The following is a 27,571-nucleotide window of genomic DNA, read 5'->3' on the forward strand; positions in this document are numbered from 1 at the left end:
TTTTATATTTAAATTTAATATATAGAATATATTTTACACATATAAACTTATTCGGCACGGTTCGGTATTTTTTCGGTTCATTTTTATAAAATTAAAAACCAACCTACTTATTCACTACGAGTATAAATTTATATATAAACTCATCGACTTTATTAAAATAAACCTACAAATTAGTTCGGTTAAGTCGATTTTTAAAACCATTTGCATCTCTCATGAGAACAGAGAAGTAGCTTTTAAGATTCCAAAGATCTCTTTGCCACTCATATACGATTCGATCAAATGGCTTACTACCTTTAAAGTTTTAAGCAAAATTTTTTTAAAAACCATTTGACATCTCTTATAAGCAGAACAGAAGTAGCTTTTAAGATTCCAAAGATCTCTTTGCCACTCATATCACTCATGATACCTTTTTGAATTTCACAATGTAGTCAATTCGAGTGACATTATATTGTCCTTAAATTCAATTTCAATGATGATACTATACTACTTTAAAACGAGAGAAATGATTTTGTAGCTCTTTACAAACATTTTTTTTTGTTTTATTACTGGAGATGTTCATTTTTACACATACGAAAACTAAAAAAATACATAAGAGATATGAAAAGAGTCTGAAGCCTAAAGGGCACAAAAATACATGATATAAACCAAAAGGGGGGCTGCCTTCCATGATATACCAAAAGGGGTATAACGTGGAGGGGCCAACGTTATACCCCAAAAGAATTTTCCAATTGTCAGACCAAAGCAAAAAAAAAAAATTAATTGTATAACGTGGATCGTGGATCCACGTTATACGACATATATATTTTTCCCCATCCAACGTTTTACAAAAATAGTTCGTAAGACGTTAGCCAGCTTTAAATCATATCCGGCTGTTTTTTTAATAAAAAAAATTTTAGTGATTTTTTTAATTTTTAACGCATACAGTTAATTTCAGTGGTTAACTCTAACAAATATTTTAACGCATGCAATAATTAAATATGTGTTATATATGCGAACATAAATAAAACTACTAAAATATAAGTTAAATAAACGTCACACATTAACTGAGTAGTAAATGTTAAATTACATACGTTATTAAATGGCACAAGACATGCGCTATATTCTTAGAAGATTACATAAGGAAACAACGATCGTACAACTTAAGAAAAAACATAAAAAGCAACAGGCAACAACAACTACTGATTTTAAATAGGCCGATTCTTGTTATGACCTGTTTGCTTGCATGTACTACACTTTCTAGCCATGCGAGCAGGAGCTATATCCATTTCATTCCACCTTCTAGTTGTACTCCGCGCTCCTGAAGTTTGCTCGTATTCAGTGTTTGCAATTAAACTAAAGGGAGAAGGTGGCCAATATGCCTCATCACCCAACGGTGAAAAATTTCCACTGTACGTTTGCTTGTAATACCTGCAACTGTAGTACTTGCTAACATAGGTCTTTGGTTGAATTCCGCGGATACCACAAAATTTAATGGCATATGGTAGTTTCTCCACTTCCCACACGAACACTTTTTCCCTTCGGCATAGACTTTATGGATATTTCTGCCCTTACCTTTGTGTGCAAATGTCAGAATCTCAAAGACCCCTTCAGCTGTATTGTATTGCTTCATGTCAGTGTGCTTTAGGGACCTCTCTCAGTATTCATCAAACTTCTTTTCAACAGCACGCGGCCAAAACATTTTATCCGCAATCAACAAATCAGCAAAGGTGCTTCTCTCAACAAACCGATCAACAAGATTTTTAAACGTATAATGGACCATGGCAGTAATGGGCAATCCACAAGCTTTCTTCAATAAACCGTTGTAAGACTCGGATACATTCGTTGTCATAGCCCCCTACCTATGACCGTTGTCCTTATTCAATGTCCATTTGTCCTCCGAAAGAGCTTTTAATCACAGATGCGCTGGAGGTGACAATCTTTTGATTTGTTCCATCCTCATTTTATACTTCTTTTTCTAGTGCTCTGTAGTCGCCAAGCACATTAGCTTCTCAAGGTCACTGTTGAGGAACTTTTTATTAAAGTTGCTTTTCAAATGTCGAACGCAAAACCTATGGTGTGTGGATGGTGGTTGTAACCAATCATGTGTTTGGACACATGGCAAGATGCCCTGATGACGGTCAGAAATAAGTCCAATTCCTTGTCTCCCACAAACAATATGTCTCCACAACAACACAAAGAACCACGTCCAAGACTCAAAGCTCTCGCGTGCAACAATAGCATATGCAAGTGGAAAAATGTTATTGTTCGCATCAATTCCAATAGCAATTAACAGTTTCATCTCATACTTACCGTACAGATGAGTGCCATCTATTGAGATGATAGACCTGCAATTTTTGAATCCATCGATGCTTGGTTTATAAGCCCAGAAAAGAAACTTGAAGATGTGTTCACCTTGCATTGTAGTTAATTGGTGCTCCCACTCAACAATGGTCTCCCGATTGAAATGTTTTGCTTTTACAACTGCATGCTTGATTTGACGACTGCATGGATTCTCTGCATAAAAAAAAAATTTAGGAATCAATTATTGCTACCGCTCCCGGCCAATGTTTTGCAACAATTGATTTTGTTGCAAAACGTTGGCCGTCTTGCAATAATTGATTCTTGAAATTTTTTTTTATGCACGTTATAGCTGAGAATCCATGCATTCGTTAAATCTGCTATGCAGTCGTCAAATCAAGCATGCAGTCAAATGTGACCTTTATTTTCAAGTTGAGGCATCTTATAATGTAGTTTTTACACAAGTCATATAATAATTAACTAGAAAAAGCACAAAACATACTATGTATTCTTGAAAGATTACATAACAATTGAGATTTGAGATAAATTCAATAATTAATAAAAATTCAGTTTTTACATTGTCCCCCCCCCCCCGTGCTACACGTAGTTTGCCGACGCTCTTGTTTTGATCTACGTTGGTGAACCTCCTCTTGTATCACACCCTCGTCCTGTAAATGCCATAAAAAATAGAAGTTATTTTTGTATGATTGGATTCCTTAGATAAATTTTCTTAGCAATTGATTTAATTGTCTACGTAAAATCGGACAGCATCTCCCCTGTAACAAGGACTTCCTCCAATACCATATACCAACACAAACAACCAAAGCAATCTAACAACAATGAACATCTAAGACAAAACACCACATAACAACCACAAGTCACCATATCACTCCTTAAAGACTTCTTAATCTAATTTAATAGATAAATACTTTGAATAAAAAGCGAACCTGTGGCTCTAAGGTCTGTACATCCGGCACAGGAATGTGTGAGGATCCAACATCAAATGCCATGGGAGACTATACAAAATAAATAATATAGACACATAAAGTAGCCATTAAATTAATGAAATTAAACAAGATACAAGCTATTTGAGTGGTTAAAATACTCACGTCGGTAAAACTCAGTCTCCTCCCAATTGAAGAGTTATGTCCAGTGAATGCAGGAAAATCATTTGTCATCCCATAAGAGGTGCCTGTCTAAACACCATAGCGTTGGGCCATAACTGCGAGGCTAATAGGCTCAGACGATGCGAATGCCTGAAAAGGCCCCTCACGTGTGATTACGGCAGATGATTGGACCTTGGGAGCAGACGTCGATGAGCTGGGCATACCAAAATCTATTATTGGGTAATATGCATCATCAGCTGCAGGCATCGATGAACTGGGCATATCTTGATCAAAACGAACCTCATCCTCATCAACCAACTGGTGATCCACGGGACCTCGACCCCGTCTGTTACCTGCTTGGCGTCCTCTACTCGCAGGTCTTGGTACATTAGGACGTTGACGACGAGGAACTTGCACAGTAAGGCATCAATTAAGTTTCACTTTTCTGGCTATATAAATATCACATTAAAGGTACAATGAAAAACTTGACAAATCAGACCTTTTATATAACAATCCACAAAAATAACAGTAACATAAGAACACATTTCTTCAAAAGTGCTACTAAACAAATCAGACCTTTTATATAACAATGCTTCTAACAATCATGTCTAAAGTTCAGATAAAAATAACACAAATCAAAAATTAAAGAATCCATGTAATCAAGATATATAAGACAAACAGATATCCTACATTTACTATAAATATACAATATTATATGAGTTAGAAAAAATACCTTAATTTAGATAGCAACAAAAGGTTTTTGATGAAGAAGTTGCTCCAAAAATTAGACTGTAATGCAGGGTTTAAAAAGAAAATAAATGGAGGAGAAGGAGAAGGAGAAGAAATTCTGTAAGTTGAAAAGAATGGAGGAAGAAGCGGAGGAGAAAGATGAGAAAAATTAGGGCAAAATTTTTGGGTATTTGTTGTATGAGTCGTGGGATGCCCACGATTTACAATATATATATATATATATATATATATATATATATATATATATATATATATATATATATATATATATATTATATAACGTGGATTAGGGCACGTTATACTATTATTATTATTATTATTATTATTTTTTTTTTTTGACAATTGGAAATTTTTTTGGGGTATAACGTTGGCCCCTCCACGTCAGGGGCGGATTTACCTTAGGCCGAGGGGTGTCACGTGACACGGCTTCGCCGGAAATTTTTATTAAATATATATAAATAATTGGAAAGCAGCATCAAATAATGGATAAATAGAATAAAGTGACTACCCTTGTCACAAACAATGGCGCAGCTCACGTGGTTTAGTGCCTCCATTTTCGGGTAGATAGATTGATGTTGTGAGATTGAAACCCAATAGCTTCATTTTTTCCTTCCAAAACATTTTAACTCTTATCATATACACAAATACAAAAGGAGATCTTGTTAAGGTTCGAACGGTGGACTTTTCATAAGTTAGCAAAACACTTGACCAATCATAAGTTAGCAAAACACTTGACCAATCAGTCTAAAGTATGATACATAAACTATTTGAATTATTAGAATGATACATAAACTATTTGAATTATTAGAATTGTATGTGTTGGTGCTTCCCAGTTAGTTCTGTGCTTTGAATACATTTCAAAAAATGAAAATTCACCGAGGAGAGTTATATGCATAGTTGTGCTTTATTTATAGTATGTCCTTTTTTTAGTATGACGTTATAGCGTTTTATTTATTTATTTTTATCTTAAATTGTGACACCGCTTAAGAAAAATTTTGCGCACGTCACTGCTCCACGTTATACCCCTTTTGGTATATCGTGGAAGGCAGCCCCCCTTTTGATTTATATCGTGTATTTTTGTGCCCTTTAGGCTCCGAACTCGATATGAAAAGACTATCTTCTTATATTCAAATTGTAAGAGGACGAGATCAAGAGATCTCATCCGAAAAGGCCATTTTATCATTATTTTATTCATGATATTTATTTTTAAAGTTATTACATTATTTTCATAGATGGTACCTATTTCAATTCTCAAAGGTCTAAATTTTTGGAGTTTAAACTCTTATAAAGAATCCTGGGTCATTCGCACAAATGGCCCTTTTGCCCCTCAAATTTGCAGTCTTTAATTTTAATTTTGCCCATTTTTGATGCAGTATAATTTAAATTTTACAAGGCATAGTTTATATTTAACTTTTGTATATATATCATAACATCCACACAAATTATGTTGGACAAGACAAAACTTTCAACACTCAACATAATCTGAAAAATACTACTACAAAACTTATGCCGCATAACTTAATTCCTACAAAATTTATGCCAAGCGAAGCAAAAGTTTAGTTTCTCAAGATTAAAATGTTACATAAATTATGCTTTGCGAATTAGATCCGGATATTTTCATTAAATAATTAGTAGGCCCAAAAATTAAAACGTTTGAGTAAATTTGGAATTTCAGCAGGGTGTGTTTTGTGTTTAAGTTATAAATATATATAGTATATATTATTTTGGGCAAAAAACATATATGTACATAGTAAGAGAGTATATTTACAGAACATGACGATACTTTTCAGTTTATAAAATATATCAATAGATTTGTTACAAAAATTATACGAATCAGGTAAATTAAAAAGAAGTAAATAAAACACATTAAATAAACCGTTTTCTTTATTTTTTCCACTTTTCTCTCTCCATTCAAAATTAAGAGATATTTTTCTCCAACTTTTGCTCTTTTATTTCATCACTTTTCTCTCACCATTCAAAATTAAGAGATATTGTTCCTAATTTTATCCAACTTTTACTCAAAAACTCCATTCTAATCGATAATTTTTATGTACAAAGTTCATACACCAAAAAGTATATATGTATAATTTTTGTATGCAATATGTCTAACTGTATAAATTCGTTATAACTTTTATATATGAAACATGTATAAAAATCATATTGTGTATTTTGATTATGATAAAGAACATTTAAATTGCATAAAATATAATCAAAGTAAGTATGAATTTTGAGAAAATATGTATAATAAATTTATAATTGATACAAACCAGATTTCATACACCAGAAAATAAATATGTATAATTTTTTTTTTTTTGCAATATGTATAACTGTATAAATTCGTTATAATTTTTTTGTATGAAATATGTGTAAAAGTTGTATGTATATTTTGATTATGATAAAGTATATATAAATTGTATAAAATCTGATCAAAGTTTGTATAGATTATGAGAAAGTATATATGTATAATAAGTTTTCTGATTGATACAAACCAGATTCCATACACATTTCATTTATTAATTCATATCGAATTTATTCGCATTTTATATACGTTGTACCGCATATATCTAAATGATATATAGCAGATTTCATAGTACCGCATATATCTAAATGATATATAGCAGATTTCATACACATTTTATACGTATATTAGTTTTCAACGTTTTTGAAAACTGCAGTTTATATAATATATAAAGGTTTGAAACACACAATGATCACACATATCTCAAAACGATACAAACCAATTTTTATATATAATTAATACACAGGTCAATAATAAAAAATACTTTGTAATATTGGTTTGAATATTTAATTTAGGAGAGAAAATGAATTTTAGGTCTAGAAACGGTATCCATCATGGAAGGGGAGAGAGAGAGAGAGAGAAATCTAAAAAAAAAGAAAAAAAAAAGAAGAAGTTGATTGATAACTATCCTAAAATTAAGCCCATATTTGAAATCAGATTATTTTCCTTTAAAAAAAGCCTAAAATCGTGGGATCCCATTAAACTCAAATTTGATATACTTTATAATTTTGTTGGTGTATTTTATAAATAAAAAAAAATATCTTTATATTTTATAATATAGAGTATTAAATAGTATTATTAGGTCATTTTCCCTATTATTTTTGGCTGAAAAATGACCAGTTTATAATTATATTTGAAAATAGTTAAACTTTAATGGGCGACTGAAAGTAGGATGTTTTTTCATATTTTAAAGGAAAGAAAGATTGTTGCCGCCAATGTGTTTCCATTTTCCCTCCAATTAATAGCCAACCCTAACACACACTTTGGGTTGGGTCGGAATGGGTGAAATTCCGGTGTTTACTGACACCAATCTTGGCACTCGCATTGTCGTCCCTCTTTCTCCCCACGCTACCCCCTACCACTTCAAAAGTCTCTCACATATCACAATGCCTTCCTTTTTCTTTTTTCTCTTTGATTTAGGACTTTTTTAACGACTCTTACTGCTATTTGTAGGAGAAGTTGAAAGGACTCACTTGAATTGTTTCTCAGAGATGGGGCAGATCAAAGTGGATGCTGTGATGGTATGCTTTAACAAACTATCCTACACTGCTCATATTTGTTTTCCCAAATGTATTGATTTATCCTTTCGACAGGTCGAAAGGAACTCCTGCTTTTACCACCTTTCTGGAAATTTTCCTCTAAAGCATGTTTTCCAGCATCAAGAGGGATTTAGATCACTGCATGTCCAAGTTCATCAATATGGGTTGGGTTCATCTGAACTGGATCATGATGATAATGTTACTTCTAGTCCCACAAAACTCAGAACTTCTACGACAAGCACAAAATCTGACAAGTTAAAATGCCAAGGAAAAGTGAAAAAGTTGAAAAGATTTGCCTGGCTTAGAAGTAGACTATTAGATGTTTTAAGAATAGTTCATTTATCAAAGAAAAAAAAGAAAAAGAAGAAAAAGAAAAAGGAAAGGAACAGAGCTAGGGAAATGAACACATTTAACTGCTTAGAAGGATCTGAGGAGCCTATAGTTGTTTCCACATATGGATGTGAAGGTAAGGAACAAAGTTTCTGTCCAGCAGCAGAGTGTGAAGATTCATCCGAAGCAATTTCGGTTTCGGGAATTATCAGGAAATATTTCTCAAGTTATGATGAGGTGAACTCAAGCTCAAGATTTTCTCATCAAGGAGCTCAAACTCTAAAAGGGAATCATACAAGGGTTGGAACAAATCTTCGTGATCTTAATGTAGAATGTGCTTTGCTGTCTCCTTGTTCAGCCAAAACACCTCGGCAAATTTCAAATGAAAGCGTTAGCAGAGCCTCAAACAATAAGTCTAAAGGGATTGAAATTGGAAGTCGTATTGTTTCCGCATCTAAAAGTCTCTCTAGTCTCCGCAGTACGAGATTGCTGCCTAGATCTGCTTCTCATATTCAAAATCTAGCATTTGAGTGGAACTTATGATATACCACCATAAAAAATTACATGCCATTTCTGGTGGACATTGCTGGTAGAAGGAGTAGCAAAATGTTGCTTAAGAGATGAACTTCATCTTTGTATCGAACTTCTCCTTTCCGTTTACAATCTTCAGCTTTTAGGCTTTCTTGGGTGAGTAGGCGAATGCAATTCTAAAGGTAGTTTGAATGCTGGTGGAGAGTATCTTCAATCGTGGATTCGAAAGGTTGCTGTAAAGATTTGTGGCCTACTTCAAACTGTTGCTTCTCTGATCTGAAGAGTTGGTTGCTGTGAATCCTTTTTAGCCTCTTGATGTATAGATGTAAAGAACTAAGTAGTGTTTCTACAAGGTTGATGGCATGCTAGACATATTTGGTTCATTCGATTTCGTCCCATGCGGGTCTTGTGCAGCAAAGGAAGCAAGGGGTGATCTATCCTTCCTTGTAATTTTGCATTTCTGCATTATCTGGCCGGTTATTTTCCATGCAGGAACTATTAGAGGCTGCACTTATTTTGTACTTTGTAGGATCATTTATCTAATATATTAACATGATCAAACTCTTCAATTAAAAAGTTAGATGAGAGATTGAGAGCTTTTACAGTGAATTTTCTCCATAGACTAATCAAGTAGTTGATTTTGTCGATCATGAGAAAATCTTCTGAATGGGCTGACTGGATACATCTTTAATCTTGGAAAGATTCTTTCCTTTCTGGAACTGCGGTCAAAATGATGGTTTACAGACTTGGTTTGCATTTGCAGGTAGTCAAACAATGGAATTCCAAACAGTTTGAAGAGACTTTAGTTCCTTCCCATTTGGACATAAATCTAGGTAAACTGTAACTATTGTGTTGCCTAACATTAATTCATAACTCACAACTACTAATCCAGAAAAAGAGAAGTTTATTAAAAAGATCTTGTCCTGCATAAACTTGTTTTTTTTCCGCTAGGTCACGTTTTCTAATCACTGTCATCTAAGTTATTACAAATAATCACTTTATTACAATATGTTTCTAAAAAGTACTTTTCTATATTTATTTGCAAGAACATTTTGGAAAATTTGTTGGCTATTAAAATAGCTACAATTATCAGAAGAAACCAATTAGTTTCAAGTGTTACATTAATGATTTTTGACCTCTTGTAGCTGCATGAATAGATGTTGGTAAATATTACCCATTGACCTATGCATCTCTGTGTGTCTGTTGGTTTGGTTACAACTTTCACATGTAGTTTCTCTCATTGTTGAGAGTTACATGCACCTGTATCTGCTACTTTTTCTTAGATCCGCAGATTGATCTATAGAGCTATAATCATGGGTGTCTATTGGGTTCTCAGCATTCAGTTGGGCAGATTAAGACAATTCTATTGCTTATTATGGTTGAATATCTAATACTCCTTTTAAATTGTTCTTCAATGCGATATGCTTACAGATATTCTTCATCATTCCAATAGGTGGGTTGCAAATCATTTCATCTTATGAAAGGTGTTACAGTGCCAAATTTCCTGGGTCTGCAATGTACTTGAAGAATTAAAGTACAGGTATCCCTAGTTCAGCTAGTTTGTGCATTCCCTCTTGGATTCCAGAGGTACAATAAAAACATCCTTTGGACATATATGAAAAAGAAGTAATATATGGTCATTGATCTGCAATTAAGAGAACTTCAAAGGAGATGTCCCACCTTCTTATATGATGGTACTCTGCGTTTCCAATGTCTATTCACTTTGCAACTCTCCAGTTGGACCACAAATGGAACTTGTGCGGGATCGAACTGACGGATGGTAGTAAGAACATTATTTATGTCTATCACTATATTATAAATTGGATTTGTTTGTTTCACTGGTATTCTATTATTGCTGTCCTGTAGCTGACTGAGCCAAAAATTCAGGTGTTAAGCAATTTCTGTTGGGAATCTACAAGCCAATTGATGAGCCTCCTCATGTTGAAGCCAACAGTAAGATCTACACATCAATGCAGGCTCTAGATTTTTATTCCTTCAAATTAATATTAACAATTTTAATATGATCTTCCAACAGAGCTAACCCAAAAAGGCCTTCACCAACCAAAATCGGCTTCGTTGATTGAAATCTCGTCTAAGTGCTACATATGAACACATCAACACCATTGCTTGTATTTTTCACTGCACTTGACATCAAAGGTAAGATTTGATTAGCATTTTGATTCATATAATATAAGTGCAAGGCTCAAAACAGATTTTATATTTACCAATTATACTTAAGTTAAAAGTAAAATAGTACAGATAATAAATTGCAAAAGAATTTTTCATAGCTTTTTCCATGCAGGGGAGTTCCAACATTCGTTGTCCAACTGCATACTAGCATTCTCTAAACTTTTTGTCAATAAATAAATCATTTTTTGTGTCTACAATAATGCATTCACCAGAATATTGTTCGAGCATTAAGAGGCGCCTTAACCAAGCTAACTATGTACCCCCTTTCTTTTTCTTTTAGATTTTCACTCGGTCTCAAATACTGTAACATAGAAATGTCAAACCAAAAGAAGCTTTCACATCTCTTCTTAAAGAGAGTAAGTTTATGGTAACACTACCAGAAAGGTTCTAGACCAAAGAGTAGCCAATTATCGGGCATCTTCAGAACATTATTATTACTTGACCAGCCATCAAGAGATGCAAATAATCTCATCCTCCATGAGATAGACTCCTAGAGAAAGGTATTAGAACCTGCCAATTACAGGACGAACCCAAGCAAGATACCTTGCCTAATCATTACAATGACTATGGTGCTAAATAAAGAGAAAGTTTGATGTGTTACACAATATTATCAAGTATTTGCACAAAATTAGAATGAAAAAGTGCATTTTAGGTCCAAAACTGCAAAACTAACATGCATGAGAGACCTCTCCAGCCTGTTAAAGATAAGAGAAACACTGTAAGAATTAATCTTCCCTTGCCCCACAATCAACTCAAGTTTGATTTACCAATGCTAGAAGTCGATTCTCCACTTCAATATCCGCACAAAATGTTTTTCCCGATATTTTGTAGCCACAGAATAGTAGTATCCCCACTATCCTCAAATCCTAGTCCGCCTTTGAGTTACGATCTTATATTTCATGTTTTTACAGGGAAAAAATTATAAAGACTAAATGTCTTTCACCAGGCTACTATTGCTCATAAACTACATTACTGTGAACTTAAACAAACTACAAATACTACTCAGGAACTTACACAAACTGCAAATACTACTAAACAGCATAAAACAAAAGTAAAAGGGACGCATGCAAAATATAGAGTTCTTTAGACATTGGAAAAAGGAAAAATTGCCTACCTGAAAGATAAAAAGGAGGAATATTACACGGAGCTTGTATTTTCCTTTTGACTCAATCACTTGCTGCAACAATAATCTGGTTACGATTTAAATTTCTTCATCTCCTTTCAAATAATTCTCTTGCAAACAATTAAATTAAAAATGAGAAGACTTAATAGGAAGTTGAATGTAGTTTGATATTTACGTTATAACATGATTGACATGTTACATGTGGAGCGCAATGGATTTATACTTCATTCATTACCAGCCCGTACTAACACCACTAAAGTATTTCCCCTGGACGTAACTTTATATGTTTTCACGTAGAATATTTAAAGTCCAAGCAATAAGGATATGGACATGATCACAAATATTCAATCCTCATGAACTTGTTCCTAACCAAGCATAAAAGAAAAATGTTCACATAGAAGAAAAATTTGTTACACTTTTTAACTTCCCAAGATATCCAAACAATCTTTCTTCTTGCTTTTTTTAGACAACCATCATACAACTCCCACTATTGATAAAATTCAATTAGTTCAATCATTTACATTGTTTTCATCTATAAGTTATCCTTTAATATATCAATCTCAAACAGTAAGATAAGAAAATGTGTAATGTCTACTCTTGTAGTTCAATCTCTTGCTTTTATTGTTAGGCACGTGTTTCACAAGCATTTCAGGGAGTTTATTTATGAAAATCAAAATTTGATAATCTTAACATTTAACTAATTGCTAAAGTACACACATCTATACCGTATAACATGAAATATAGAGAACAATCATTTATCACTATAACGTAGCATAGAATTAGAACAAAAAAGTGCCTAAATTACCTCTTACAGTCGAGGCAATGTACTTTTCTTCCTATCTCGAACAACTTTCACTTCCAAAAACCTGTTAAATTGTGATCGTTAAGTTCCAACTAAATGAATCACATATTGGCACAGAAATCAACAACAACAATCTGTTATTTTGAAGCCAGAGACACATAATTCACTTACAATGGCTTGGTCCAAACATACCAAAATTTCTCAAGAAAATGATTTCAAGAGTACTCAATAATTTATATATCTAATATAAAGGAATAGTGCAATAAAAATACAAATGCAAGCAAGTAGAATATGTGACCATAAATGTCGCACATACACATACAAATATCGTCCATTAGAAGTGAAAAATATACCTCTTAGATTCCTGATGAGAGCTCTATTGTAGGACCTGTAAAAGAAGAGTCCAAAAACACTTCAGTTGTCATATAATCAAATACCTTAGATGCTTAATGATGTTATTGTGCCAAGTCAATAACATGAATATTATATTATCTAAAGCTAGAAAAAATATGTGAAATTGAGAAATTTAGAAGTTTGAAAATAAATCCTCAACTAAAGATACATCCATATCCGACATTTTCCAACAACCCAATCGAGAGGAGAGTTTTTTTTTTTTTTTTTTAAAAAAGAACTTACGGGAAAGAGCAGTCGAAGCAACCAAATCAGAGTCCTAGAACATAGGTACAAACGACTGCATGCAAAATCAGAAGAAGCAGAACGGGCCTGAGTGGCGTTCTTTCTCAAGAAGACAACCTTTTTTTCTTTAATAGGCTATGAGTTTCTGGATTTTGTAGCTTCAGGAAATTGTAAAGGCTCAATGAAAAAAGAAGAGAGAGTGATTGCAGGCAAAATTAAATCAGAGCTTGGTTCCCCCATGGAAGATTAGTGAATGTGAAGGTAGCTTCTAGAAACGGTAGACCTCAATATAAGTCAAAGTTGAAAGGGGCAAAATTAAGAACTTAAATTGAGTTAAATTAACAATGCTTACACTGCAGCTTAAGTATTTTCAGCTCATGTGTGAAGAAGATCAAATAATTTGGATAGAAAATGACAAGCAGCTTTTGCTTTACAATAACTCCAAAAACTCCTGTGGGTATCTGACTTGCAATAAGTTCTCTTGAATGGGTAGCAATTCTTGCATAATGTACAGGATCAACACTTGCACCTTCTCCTTACAACTCAAATCATTTTCCTGTAAAACCGCGAAAAGAATGATTAGGCAAAAATAAGTTGCAAGGAGGAGAAATATGTTAGAAACTACACCAAATTCCCATTAGTCTTTCTGGTAGCCCTTGGAAAGGGTATAATTTATGAATTGGGCACTGCTGGATCCTAACTTCCTCCCCACACATACTTAATGATTTGTTGTATCCTGTATAGTGCAGTCAAGCCAAAAGTCAAGTGCTCGACAACAAAAATAGTGTAGCTCATATGAATTTCAAGGGAATTCTCGGAATCAATGGTAATTTCTTGACAATCCTAGATTATTTATTACATTTATTTTGATTAGACATAATCTGCAATATCTGCAAAAAAGTGTTAATTAGTATTGATTTAAAGTGGTATTCTCACTCTAAAAGGTCAAAAAAAATAATAATTATGAATTCCAAAAGCATGGTATCTTCATTTTTAGATTGCCAGAGCAGTCTCGGATGCGAATTCAGGATTCAAAAATAATGAAATAAAAGACTCATGGGTGGTAATTTGTTACACGCCGTACTTTTATATGTAAAGTTTCGTCGTGAGCTAGTTGACGAAGACTTAAAAGGCAAGGTTGTCGTCAAGGTCATAAGGAATTATTCATGCTCATTCTTCATACATGAGAGCTTGGTATCATACTTAGTAAGTGTCGGGAAGGTTGGATGTTAAGCGAATCGAAGAAATTGAGTTTGTTGAAACTTTGGGAAAATTCGGCAGAATTCCGGACAGAAATTTTGGGTCAATTTTGGGGAGGTATATCTCCTAGAATACAAGGATTTACGGAACCCATAACCTATGCATTCATAAGTTCAGCGAGTCTACTTTATAACGCAACTAACAGATCTGAATTCGCATACTGACGCTGGAAGTTATGGGCCGTCGAAGTGTCGACGATCCGTCGATGCACATCGACGACCCGTCAATTTTCAGGCGGTGTAGCTGATGTATATATGCACCTATTTCATGATTTTTTTCATTCCAACCCACACCAACTGACCCTAAACACTCCCTAATACTCATCAATACTCTCCCAACCTTTCTTTATCATCCAAGTAAGATCCGAGCCCCGAAACCCGAGCTAGTGAAATGAAAGTTGTTCTTAGGGTTTCTATTGAAGTTGTTGAGTTTAGGTGTTGGATTTGGAGTTTGGTTCTTGGAATTCCAGGCCCTTTAAGGTATGTATACTATTCTTATCTTTGGTATTAAGTTGATTGCCAAGGGTTTTAGTGATTTAAACTAAAGGAAATATAGTTGTGGAAGCGGTGAGTTATTTGAGTCAAACTAAGATTAGGGGCTGTTTTGGGAGATGTTTTAGCATGGATTTGATTATGTTGTGATATGAAAGTATTGACATAAGTTGTTTGTGAAGGAATTCCTTAGTTTAAAGTAAAGGAAAACATGATATGAAGGACCTAAACTAGCTTGTTGAAGTGATTGCCTTGAAGGCTATTTCGATTGGAATTTTGGAGAGATTTCTACTGGTTTATGTTGCTGTATATTTTTACTGTTGTTGTTGATGATGTTTTGTGTGTTGTGCACTGTTTGGGAGTTGGATAGGAGTAAGAATTATAGGGGAAATGCTGCCCGAATTTCGTTAAGTTTCATACGTACTTGGAATGGGTAGTAAGGGACGTATATGGCCTAATTGTAATTCGTGTTATCTTGGTTGAAGTGTTACAAGCTCGGGAAGTATGCATCGGACATTAGGTAGACTACAAGGTATGTTAAGGCTTTTCCTTTTATTCTTTTAGCATGATCTTTACTATCCGAATGAACAAGCGAGCAAGCAAATTCCAAAGACACTACTCTTAGATATTACAGGATTTATCGTATCCTTGATTCCTTATGTTCATGTCCATGACTTCTAGGGATCCTTTGTGTTGACACCCAATTTTGTCCCTCCTTTCTTCCAATTTATTTTGCGGGCTTCTAAATTTATTGACGAGCTAAACGCTTTATTTTCGCTAGTATTTTCTTTATTGCTACTATTATTGATATCATTACTTTCATCAACATTATTAGCATCTCTTTATCAATTGCTAAAAGGGTTTGTTGTCACTTTATTTTCGTTAAATTAATTATATTTTATCAAGTCCTTTATTTTCTACATATTAATCATTAATTATCATAGTATAAATTGTATCAGTTATTAAATTAGAAGCCCGAAAATAATTAAACAAAGGAGGAAGGATCGATAAACTTTCAACCAAATTATTAGCCCAATTCGTGACCAGCCCTTTGTCTAAAGCGACCACCCACGAGATATTTTCAAATTACCCGGCCAATCACATTACCCGACCCGACCCGGTCCACCCTTTCTTTAACAAACCTAATCCCTTCTCTTTCTCTTCTTCAACCACGCCGCACTTTTCGTCTCTCTCTCTCTCCCTACGCTCTCTCTCCTCTCCTCCCATTTCCAGAAAACAACGAACCCTCTTTCACCATGAACAGACCTGTCCACACCATTTCCATAGAAGAAAAAACGTCCCTATGTTGCTTTACCGAATTTTTTCGTCGTTGACGAGAGAAAGAGATTTTTTTAGCTCCAAAACATACGAAATCCTCAAAGATCAGAGGAATTCGGTCCACTTCGGGCATAAATCCGAAGCAAATCACGTGATTGAAGCCCCAACGTTCGGATTAGCAAGAACTTTGACTCATTTTCGAATTTGGATTTCAAAAATCCCGCCCAATCCAGAACCGAAAACCCTATAAATACTGGTTTTTATCCATCTAAAGGGGTGGGTAGCTTACTCTCGAATTTCATACCATTCGACAGAGTATTTTGCTTTGTTCTTGAATATTTTCTTATACGGGTTCCTTTTCAATAACCATGGCCTCACTCTAAAAAATACAGCCAACATATTACTTACTTTCGTTCTTACGCTTGAGACTTTAGTTACTTTAATCGAGTTCGGGTTCGTTCGCGTTCGAGCGTAGATTCGAGGTCATCGACACCCTGTTCACTGCACACAAAAAAGGTAAACTTTGACACATTTATCGCTTTCAGCATTTGGTTTTCAGCTTTAGCTAAAATTTCAGCCCTTTTTTTTATATTGTTATGTAGTTTCTTCGTCGTCGCGTTATTCGTTTGATGATTGGGAGCTGTTAGGATAGATTAATATTTATTAAAATGAATTTGAAAGACATGTACTGTAGCTTGGATGTTTGGACTGAATTTCCAGGATTTAGAACCTTTTTAAGGACGAATAAAATAGGGTATGACAGCTTGGCGACTCTGCTGGGGACCACTTAGGTTCTAACCATAACGGACTTAGTTTAAATAGGCTTTGTATGCTTGTTTTAATTACTCTATTTGCTACTAACTGTTTTTATATGCTATTAATTGTTTGTTTGATATAAACTGTTTATGTGTTACCGCTTTGATATAAACTGTTTATGTGTTACCGCTTTGACATAAACTGTCATCCCGTATCACTTTTCTCCATATCTGGAAATTCACACTATCACACGTACACGCGAGGTGTGTTTTGCGCACCCGCAAATTTCTTTCAAAAACTCAAATTTTAGGAGAGTTGGCATATGCACGGGGTGTCCGAATACCGGTGACCGCGTAGCCTTCTCACTCGAGTAGTCCGCTCGGGAACCTTGCGTCTAGTAAACCAACTCTTAGTCAACCTACGATAGAGCTAAACCAACACCCGTTATTAGGAGCATACATTTCATGACCTAGGAGGTTTAATACCTTTGGTGTATTAAACCCATTAGATGACTTTACCCAAACGTCCAAGTGGGTCCACGACCCCAAGTGACACAAATCATACTTTATGTGCATGTTTGAAGGGTAACTGTGCCTAAATATTGACTATTTGCTTTAATTAATTAAACTTTAGGAGGGAAGGATTGACTAACATTTTATGGGAGGTATGGATTTGCGTTGGAGTACAACAAATGCCGAAGACCAGTGACATCACAAATTGGAGCTGTACATTTAGACGTAGGAAATTGTATTAGGAAATATTTTATGTTGTATTCATTTAATATGTAATAAATATTACATTTTGTACTTTATTTTGGGAAATAGAATTTGTTTAATTAATCAAAAGCAATGGAATGACGTATTATGGCACACTTTACCCTTCAAACAAACGTTAGGCCTACCTCTGGCACAAAGAGGTCACATGCATAATTAGGACGCGTTATTGTTTGACGACTTGTCTGACTTTACCTGGTAACTTATTTGCTACATAACTTGCTTGACTTTGTGTGATCATAAAACTAATATCATTGGCATTGTTCATGTTTCTTTTTCTTTATTTTTATTCCCATAAAGAGAGTTGATTCGTGTTGACACTCGAGCTGGCCGACCATCCTTACCGCACAAGATCAAAAACGTCATCGTTACCTCGACGTACCTGGGCCGTGCAAGGAAAAGAAATTATCATGACTGATCCAGCCGCATCCGTTTCAACTGGTTTGGAAAACATTGTGATCTCTAGCGATCCTCCCGAGACTTCTGAACATAGAAATACTATGCAACATGACGAACATATCGCCCGTCTGACTCAAGAGATTGAGGACCTACGTAGCGAACTAAATCGGGTTAGGGACCTGACCAATTTATCCGTTACACTCCAAAGTCCACCTCCTGAACCCAGAACTGTCGCACCAAATCCACCTCGTTTTCCATCACTCGAATCTCCAGTCCCTGAACACTTTTCCCCACAAAATGCTGCACCCGCCAACAACAACTTTCCTCCGCCAAATCCATCATCCATCTATACCCCTCTACAAAGTCAACCAATCACCCACATTACCTGTACTCCTCCACAAAATCAACCACCTACCTACAATACATACGCTACTCCTAATTCCCCGCCCGTCAACCCACCAAATCAATCACAAGTTCACACTCCTTATATTCCGTTACCTACCAACACTAATCCGCCACCTACAACTACTCCTCTGAACCCACCAAACCAACTACCTACAAACACCGCTTACAACACACCACCACCAGTCCAAAACACTCCCACTGTCCAAACTTATCCAACCCAGCATATACAAGGGGCACATTTTGTCACTCCTAATGCACAATATGTTCCTCCGGTATATGCCGCGGAAATACAAGCCTTTACCAACCCAGTAACGGTCAGGTTCCAGCCCGAAGTAGATCAATACGAGAAAATGGAGAAAGAGGCCAAAACGAGGCACGATATGTTGCTAAAAGAGATCCACAGTCTGAAAGAAGCAATGAGAAACCTTCAAGTTGCTAGGGGAACTAAGAGTGTAGAATACGAGGATCTGTGTGTTCAGCCTGACGTCGATTTACCTGTGGGCTACAAACCGCCGAAGTTTGATACTTTCAATGGAACTGGCGATCCCCATACACACTTAAGGGCTTATTGTGACAAATTGGTTGGAGTAGGAAGAGACCAGAACATAAGGATGAAGCTATTCATCAGGAGCTTATCTGGTGAGGCCCTTAATTGGTATACACAACAGGACGTCCGTAAATGGCATGGTTGGAGTGACATGGCCCAAGACTTTATGGACCGATTCAGTTTCAACACCGATATCACACCAGATAGAGTCTACATGACTAAGTTAACCAAGAAGTCAACTGAGTCATTCCGCGAGTATGCACTACGTTGGAGGTCAGAAGCAGCCAGGGTTCAACCCCCGATGAATGACAGAGAAATGACTGCTACTTTCATTGAATGCCAGGCCGGCATATTTTATGAGAAAATGATAGGTATGATGGGACAAAAATTCACAGAAGTTGTCCGAATGGGTGAAGCCCTGGAAGAAGGAATCAAATCTGGAAAAATTCAGGATCTTACGGCTTTGCAAGCTGTAAACAAAGCTATTCAATCTGGTTCTATCAGTGGGCTTAAAAAGAAAAAAGAAGATGCTGCTGCAGTCATGAATGTCCAAGGACATAAGCCAAGCCAAGCCACCACATACTTTAATCATCCACAACCGCCTTTCTACCCTTACCATTACGTTGAACCTTACCAAACTCCACTATCTCCTTACCCTGTCTACAACGCCCAAGCAAACTACTACCAACCCCGAGCACCTCCACATCAAAACCCACGTCCGTACCAACCTGTTCAAGCTCCTACTTACCAAAATCGACCACATGCTACACCCAAAACTCGTCCAAACACTGACATCAAAAATACCCGCAATTACACTCGGTTCGCTGAACCCTTGGCTCAATTATTCGAAAGATTGAAAGCAGCAGGCGTGATACAACCGATTGAAGGGAAAATTCCTGATCCCATTCCAAGATGGTTTGATGGTTCCAAACGCTGTGCTTACCACTCTGGAGTCGTTGGACATGACACTGAGGATTGCTATGGCCTCAAAAACAAAGTTGAAGCCTTGATTAAGGAAGGAGCAATCCAACTTACTGGAGCTCGGCCCAATGTGGACAACAACCCTTTACCTACTCATGAAAGTGCCAACGTGAATATGATCACTGTTGAGAAAGATGGAGATGTGAAAGCCATCGTGACATCAACCTTTGTCGCTCCCGCGGGAACAATCCAAAAACAAGCACCAGTGAAGATTGCTGCCACAACTATTCACAACACCGAGACACCGACCATTCAGGGTGCCGAACCAGGAGAAACTCTAAAGAATTGGACTTGTACTCCGTCCCTGGTTCGCCGGGAGTCTTGGTAGATTGAACTGTAGTGAACTTTTGAGATAGCACAATTTTAAAATTGAGGCTTAAATTGTGCCTTTAAACTTTTGTTGTTTCGCCTCATCTTTTGGAAGCTAAAATTGCACAATCTATGAATACATTTCTGATTTTCTCTAACTGTCTATTTATTATTTTCTACTTTATTTATCAAATCTGCCAACTGTACGATTGTGACGTAAAACGAACGAATGAACCAAGTACACCTCGAGGGAATAACAAAGAAATTAGAAGACAAGATTCCATTTGGAAGAAAGCAAATAGCCAATAGGTGATGACATAAGCCTGAAAGCTAGCAATTCAAGAAAAAATCAAAGTACGACATTAGGTTAGACAACCTTTCCTTTAATACAGTACGAACTACGCTGACCTGATTCCCACGGTGGGATACGTAGGCAGCCCACATAGGGTTCGGTTGCATTATAACAGAAAATCCAAAAATCCTTATACAAGGAGAATTATGCTTAGCCTGATTCCCTCGGCGGGATTCGCGGACTATCAACCTACAGGTCAAACATATTTAGGTAGAAAGCCAACAAACTTTCACCATTTATATAACAGAACTACGCTGACCTGATTCCCTTGGTGGGATACGTAGGCAATCCACATCGGGTTCGGTCCCTTTATTAGAAAATTTCAAACCATTTCCACGTGTCTTACGAACTACGTTCTGACCTGATTCCTTTGGCGGGATACGTAGGCAACCTATATAAGGTTCGGTCACACCACAACATAACTTTAGTACACCCTTCTGAGTCAAAACTGGGGCATATTTTGAAAGATTAGACAAGAACAGAGTTAGACATCGACAAGACTAAGACTACCAGACAGGAAATAGTATAGACAAATGACTTTTCAATTGTGTCACAATCTGAGGTTGGCAGAAATATTTTACAACTTACATACATATATTTACATATATATCTTTCCTTATACACATACACTTGCATATATATTTTTCAAATGAAACACTTTCTTTCAATTGTTTCACTACTATTCATCTATAGAGGCTTGAATGGAGATCACAAGATCCAAACAAACAAGATGGATGGAGCGCCAACAACGTCAAGCTTCGAGTCAACACGAATCAACTTTCCCCTCCCAAACTAAGAATTTTTCTTTGAGTGCAGGAATCAAAAGACCGCGAGACCAACAGTCAAGTCTATCGATCACGGCTAAAAGCATCGCTTGGCCATTATGGCCTCGCCTTAAAAGCCAAACGGCTTTATTTCCAACTTTATCTTTAATTTTATCACAATAACTGTATGACTTTATTGACAAGTATATCTGTCTTTGAAGGTTGTCGAGACTGAAGGCGAATTAAATCAGGATTACATCAAGATCATCAACATCAATAGCCAAACGGCTACACTATTATTTTCCCCTCTCTACTTTATCATTTACCAATTTTAATAACTTTATCCTGAACTTTACAGGAATCTACATTCTTATCGTTTATTTTACCAACTTTAACCACTTTACCCTGAACTTTGCAGGAATCAACATTAAGTCTCCGAAGACAACCGGAGGGATTATCATTAAGTCTCCGAAGACAACCGGGGGCATCATTCGGCTACACAGCCTCACATGCATAAGCCAGACGGCCACACTATGACTTTACTCTCTACTTTATCATTCACTTTACCAACTTTAACAACTTTACCCTGAACTTTACAGGAATTATCATCGAGGCTCCGAAGACAACCGGAGACATCATCCACTTTACAACTTTACCCCGGACTTTACGAAAATCTTCATCAAGTCCCCGAAGACAACCGGAGACATCATCCACTTTACGACTTTACCCCGACTTTGGGAATCTGCATCATTAAGCTCTCCGAAGACAACCGGAGCTGTCATCCACTTTACGACTTTACCCCGGACTGTACGGAATCTGCATCAAGTCTCCGAAGACAACCGGAGATATCATATGGCTATACAACCTCATTTGCATAAGCCAAACGGCTGCACTTCTACTTTACTCTCTACTTTATTACTTTACTTTATCATCCACTTTACTTACGTTAACGACTTTACCTTAAATTCGCGTACATCATTTATCATCGAGTCCCGGAAGACAGCCGGAGACTTTATTATTATCACTGAAGCCGCCAAATACAACTAGAGATATTGTTACATCTTCAGTATAAACGTCACGCATTCATTCAAGTCCCTGAAGACAATTAGAGACAACATTTGGCCACACTGCCTCGTTATAAGCCACACGGCTCCACCCTCACTTTCACACTTATATTTTATCATTTCACATTCTTTATAAGTTTTACAGTTTCAACTTTACCCAGACTTTATTACTAATTTTGACATGAATTTCAGTCTTGACAGAAAATACAACTTACAGAGACACAGCGCAACGTGGAACTTTATCTTACGCAGTGAACTGGGGCAAATTTGCTGAAGAGGAATATCAAACTCGCAAGCAAAGGTCACGGATCTACTCTCGAACTCAACTCCGCCTACGTCCACAAACACGTGATACGTAGGTTAATTTTTTTTTCATATCCACCGCTAAAACTCTACTCAATCAACTCCTCTCGCAATCTTGTAGCTTTTTCTATATCCCAATCTCACCATAATTCAACACTGGGGAAAAACGTAGCGTCAGGATCAACCCGCTTCTTTCAAACTACATACAGTTTGATTTTCACAAAACCCGAGATATGTAGGCAACTCAAAACCGTGGTTCGGCCATAACTCTTTCTATCTCATAATATTTCCCACCAATTCTCCTAACTCATTCTTTCTCAAGTTCTTCCAAGTTCGTATTCGTGGGTCGGAACAAAATTGGCTACTACGTCAACTTCTTCGCCCGAAAACTCTTACATCGTCTCCGGTCGAAGAGGGGATCCTTTGTGTTGACACCCAATTTTGTCCCTCCTTTCTTCCAATTTATTTTGCGGGCTTCTAAATTTATTGACGAGCTAAACGCTTTATTTTCGCTAGTATTTTCTTTATTGCTACTATTATTGATATCATTACTTTCATCAACATTATTAGCATCTCTTTATCAATTGCTAAAAAGGGTTTGTTGTCACTTTATTTTCGTTAAATTAATTATATTTTATCAAGTCCTTTATTTTCTACATATTAATCATTAATTATCATAGTATAAATTGTATCAGTTATTAAATTAGAAGCCCGAAAATAATTAAACAAAGGAGGAAGGATCGATAAACTTTCAACCAAATTATTAGCCCAATTCGTGACCAGCCCTTTGTCTAAAGCAGACCAGCCCACAGATATTTTCAAATTACCCAGCCCAATCACATTACCCGACCCGACCCGGTCCAGCCCACTTTCTTTAACAAACCTAATCCCTTCTCTTTCTCTTCTTCAACCACGCCGCACTTTTCGTCTCTCTCTCTCTCTCCCTACGCTCTCTCTCCTCTCCTCCCATTTCCAGAAAACAACGAACCCTCTTTCACCATGAACAGACCTGTCCACACCATTTCCATACAAGAAAAACGTCCCTATGTTGCTTTACCCGAATTTTCTGTCGTTGACAGAGAAAGAGATTTTTTTTTTAGCTCCAAAACATACGAAATCCTCAAAGATCAGAGGAATTCGGTCCACTTCGGGCATAAATCCGAAGCAAATCACGTGATTGAAGCCCCAACGTTCGGATTAGCAAAACTTTGACTCATTTTCGAATTTGGATTTCAAAAATCCCGCCCAATCCAGAACCGAAAACCCTATAAATACTGGTTTTTATCCATCTAAAGGGGTGGGTAGCTTACTCTCGAATTTCATACCATTCGACAGAGTATTTTAGCCTGTTCTTGAATATTTTCTTATACGGGTTCCTTTTCAATAACCATGGCCTCACTCTAAAAAATACAGCCAACATATTACTTACTTTCGTTCTTACGCTTGAGACTTTAGTTACTTTAATCGAGTTCGGGTTCGTTCGCGTTTGAGCGTAGATTCGAGGTCATCGACACTCGTTCATCGCACACAAAAAAGGTAAACTTTGACACATTTATCGCTTTCGGCATTTGGTTTTCGCTTTAGCTAAAATTTCAGCCCTTTTTTTTATATTGTTATGTAGTTTCTTCGTCGTCGTTATTCGTTTGATGATTGGGAGCTGTTAGGATAGATTAATATTTATTAAAATGAATTTGAAAGACATGTACTGTAGCTTGGATGTTTGGACTGAATTTCCAGGATTTAGAACCTTTTTAAGGACGAATAAAATAGGGTATGACACTTTGTTATCTAGAGTAATTCAGAGTATATTTTCATGAGTCTTTCATGCATAATATATTTATATATATATGTGTGTGTGTGTGTGTGTGTGTGTATAATTATTTTCTAACACCGTGCCTATTTGGCCAGACATGACACCACTTTGGTGGGCGGCTTATGGATAATAATAACACCGTTCCTATTTGGCCGGACATGACACGACTTCGGTGGGCGGCTTATGGATAATGATGACACCGTGCCTATTTGGCCGAACATGACACCACTAGTGGGCAGCGTGAGATGATTATCGTCCCGGACGCGGGATTATATGATATATGGATCGGGCTGTATGTTCCACAACACTATCAGTTATATTATTTTTACAGAGCGCATGCATATCATATACCGCATAGGTATCTTCGATCACTAATGCATGCCTTCGCATGCTTAGTTTGTTATGAGTTTCAGATTCCTTTCATGATTCTTATTTATATATGTTACTCTTATGCCTTGCATACTTAGTACATTATCTGTACTGACTCCCCTATTGTTCGGGGGGCTGCATTCATGCCCGCAGGTTCAGGTAGACGGAGAGATGATCCAGCTCAGTATGACTTCCCCTCAGCTGTAGTTGGTGCATTCCACTTGGTCCGGAGCTGCGGTCCATTTTGGTATGCTATTTTGAGATGTATATACATGTATATGGGTATGGCGGGGCCTTGTCTCGTCCTTTCTATAGCTTTCTGTTCCATTAGAGGTCTGTGGACAGTTGTATGTAGTTGGTACATGATGTAGCCTTGTCGGTTCTCATTCTGTTTGTGTATAGCATATAAGCAGCCTAGTCGGCTTGCACTGTTATTTCGATGTTTTGCATATATATATTCACATGTATACAGTTGGATATGAGTCAGATATAGGCCACCATGCTGTTATGTGATAGTTAAGCAAGTGTAGGGGTGTCTGGTCATTAAGGGTCAAGCACTTGTCATGACTCATTGGCTTGGGTCGTGACATAATTGAGGATTCATTTCAGCGAGATCATATAAAAAACTACTAATATCTCACATTTTTATTCGTCAAGCACGGGCCATTGAAAACACATCTTTCCGAATGGCTATATAATAATGCATTACATATCTTGCACATCAAAGCCAGCATAAAGAGCGAAAGGCAAATATAAGAAACGTTTACATGGAATCCTGAAGTTTTCTGGTGCATCTATGTTTAATGTTACGGTTTTAATGTGAGAGGTGAATGCAGGACGTGGAAGCAGAAGGAGAATTGAAAGTCATATTAGGATATTTTTGACATTCAATTAAAAGCTTTCGGAAGGGAAAAACAAAAATAAAAAGAAAACCACATCTCTTGAATAGTGGGAGAGCTTAAATTAGTTATCCTGCCTGTTTTGGAAAACAACAATGGAACTAATGATTTTACTTCGCTAAAGTGAAATTTCTGATGCTTTAACCATAAAACATACTCATTAAAGAACAAATCTTAACTAAAATTACATAGTAAAAGCACAATATACCACTGAAAGAAACTTCCCGGAGAAGATCATTTTATCCCGGACACAGTATCTTAATGACCCCGCGCATAGCGGGAGCTACTTAGTGCACCGGGATGTATTTTTAGGACATTCTTCATGAAATTGCAAGAAAATAAAATTCACTCACATAATCAATTTAGAATAAACAAAGCATAGGAAAAGAATGTAAGCTAATGTTTTTCAATAATTGAGACCAGGAATAGGAATTATGAACTTACTCGAGGAAAACGCCAGATCAAAAACAATTCTGATCACTGAAGACACTTTAACACCACCAGGATGTAAATTGCAGATCGTCTATCAGAGTAAATTCTCCGAAGAAGCACTTCAATCCCATCTAACTGTCCATAAACCTATCTGAAGTTGTAATGTTTTTGCTCTAGGTACAAGTTACTACGCCTTGCTTATCCCCAAAACTGGAAAATTACCCTGCAGGTGAAAGGAATACATCAAGAATGAACAAAAATTCAAGCTTCAAGATAATGCTAACGGCAGAAAGAGGAAAGCAAGGGAAAAATAAGTTAATTTAGGCATTTTATTTCCCCATTTGATTCATCTGTTAAATGATTTTGGACATGCCTGTGCTAAAAGAGTTGAGTTATACTCAACTGCAGAAAACCTGTAAAAAGAGGAAAGCAAGAAAAAATAAACTAATTTAGGTATTTTATTAAACACCCTCAGTACATCAGTGTGCAAATTGGATACAGTCATACGAAACTATCCAAAAGAACATAGAAATTACCACATACCCACAAAATTACCACTAGCTACAATCCAGTGCATTAAATCAAGGCCAGAACAGAGAAAAACTCCTCAGAGTAGTACAAATTAAAGCAGGGACAACTTGAAATTGAAGTTGAGAAATTTGAAGGAAAAAATAACGCCAGATGCATGTGTATGAAGCATTTCCCAACACACCAAGTAAGAGGGGAAAAATCAAACTGAATAAAATGGACAAAAAAAAAAAAATAACTCACCAAAATAGATAGATGGAACTTTGAAAAAGTGAAGAAGAGAGAACCCACCACAAAGTTGAGATACTCTGAACTTGAGCAATACAACGTAAAAGCGCAGTACACGTGGTGAAGGACAGAAGTGTACGTGTTCTAGAAAGTAGCCGCACACGTTTTGCAATGAGAGTACAACTCATGTTGCTGTTTATACAACGGGATATAGCATGCGTTCGTCCTTGTGTTCATCCTTGGAACTGTCGTTTCTAAAAAATACTAGATAGTGATGCCCGCGCTGAGCGCGGGCCCAACATTCTGGCTTAAATGTA

General features: G+C 36.4%; 1 protein-coding gene and 2 long non-coding RNA genes across 7 annotated transcripts; 1 reads left to right on the forward strand and 2 right to left on the reverse strand.

Moving 5' to 3' along the window:
• Nucleotides 1-2,644: 2,644 nt before the first annotated feature.
• Nucleotides 2,645-4,005, reverse strand: LOC132047937 (uncharacterized). The gene is made up of 3 exons (XR_009412848.1): nt 3,387-4,005; nt 3,225-3,293; nt 2,645-2,945 (listed from the first exon to the last, which is right to left on the reverse strand). It is a non-coding gene; the product is annotated as an uncharacterized LOC132047937 (long non-coding RNA).
• A 3,230-nt stretch (nt 4,006-7,235) lies between these two features.
• Nucleotides 7,236-10,501, forward strand: LOC132033231 (uncharacterized). 2 transcript variants are annotated; one of them, XR_009408678.1, is made up of 5 exons: nt 7,236-7,521; nt 7,606-7,673; nt 7,746-8,981; nt 9,316-9,385; nt 9,984-10,501. XR_009408678.1 is itself a non-coding variant. In XM_059423146.1 (3 exons), the coding sequence occupies exons 1-3, from the start codon at nt 7,431-7,433 to the stop codon at nt 8,562-8,564; spliced, it is 978 nt and encodes a 325-aa protein (XP_059279129.1). In that variant the 5' UTR covers nt 7,236-7,430; the 3' UTR covers nt 8,565-9,257. The 2 variants fall into 2 exon arrangements, 1 of the variants encoding a protein (XP_059279129.1); XM_059423146.1 differs by lacking the exons at nt 9,316-9,385; nt 9,984-10,501 and having other exon boundaries at nt 7,746-9,257.
• A 12-nt stretch (nt 10,502-10,513) lies between these two features.
• On the reverse strand, nt 10,514-27,362 carry LOC132033243 (uncharacterized). Of its 4 annotated transcripts, none has more exons than XR_009408686.1 (5): nt 27,270-27,362; nt 26,511-26,708; nt 13,021-13,055; nt 11,857-12,731; nt 10,514-10,691 (listed from the first exon to the last, which is right to left on the reverse strand). It is a non-coding gene; the product is annotated as an uncharacterized LOC132033243 (long non-coding RNA). The 4 variants fall into 4 exon arrangements; XR_009408687.1 differs by having other exon boundaries at nt 26,511-26,911; XR_009408679.1 differs by lacking the exon at nt 27,270-27,362 and adding an exon at nt 27,054-27,175 and having other exon boundaries at nt 26,511-26,911.
• Between the last annotated feature and the right edge of the window lie 209 nt (nt 27,363-27,571).

This window comes from Lycium ferocissimum, chromosome 2 (genome assembly GCF_029784015.1).
Source record: "Lycium ferocissimum isolate CSIRO_LF1 chromosome 2, AGI_CSIRO_Lferr_CH_V1, whole genome shotgun sequence".
NCBI lineage: Eukaryota > Viridiplantae > Streptophyta > Magnoliopsida > Solanales > Solanaceae > Lycium > Lycium ferocissimum.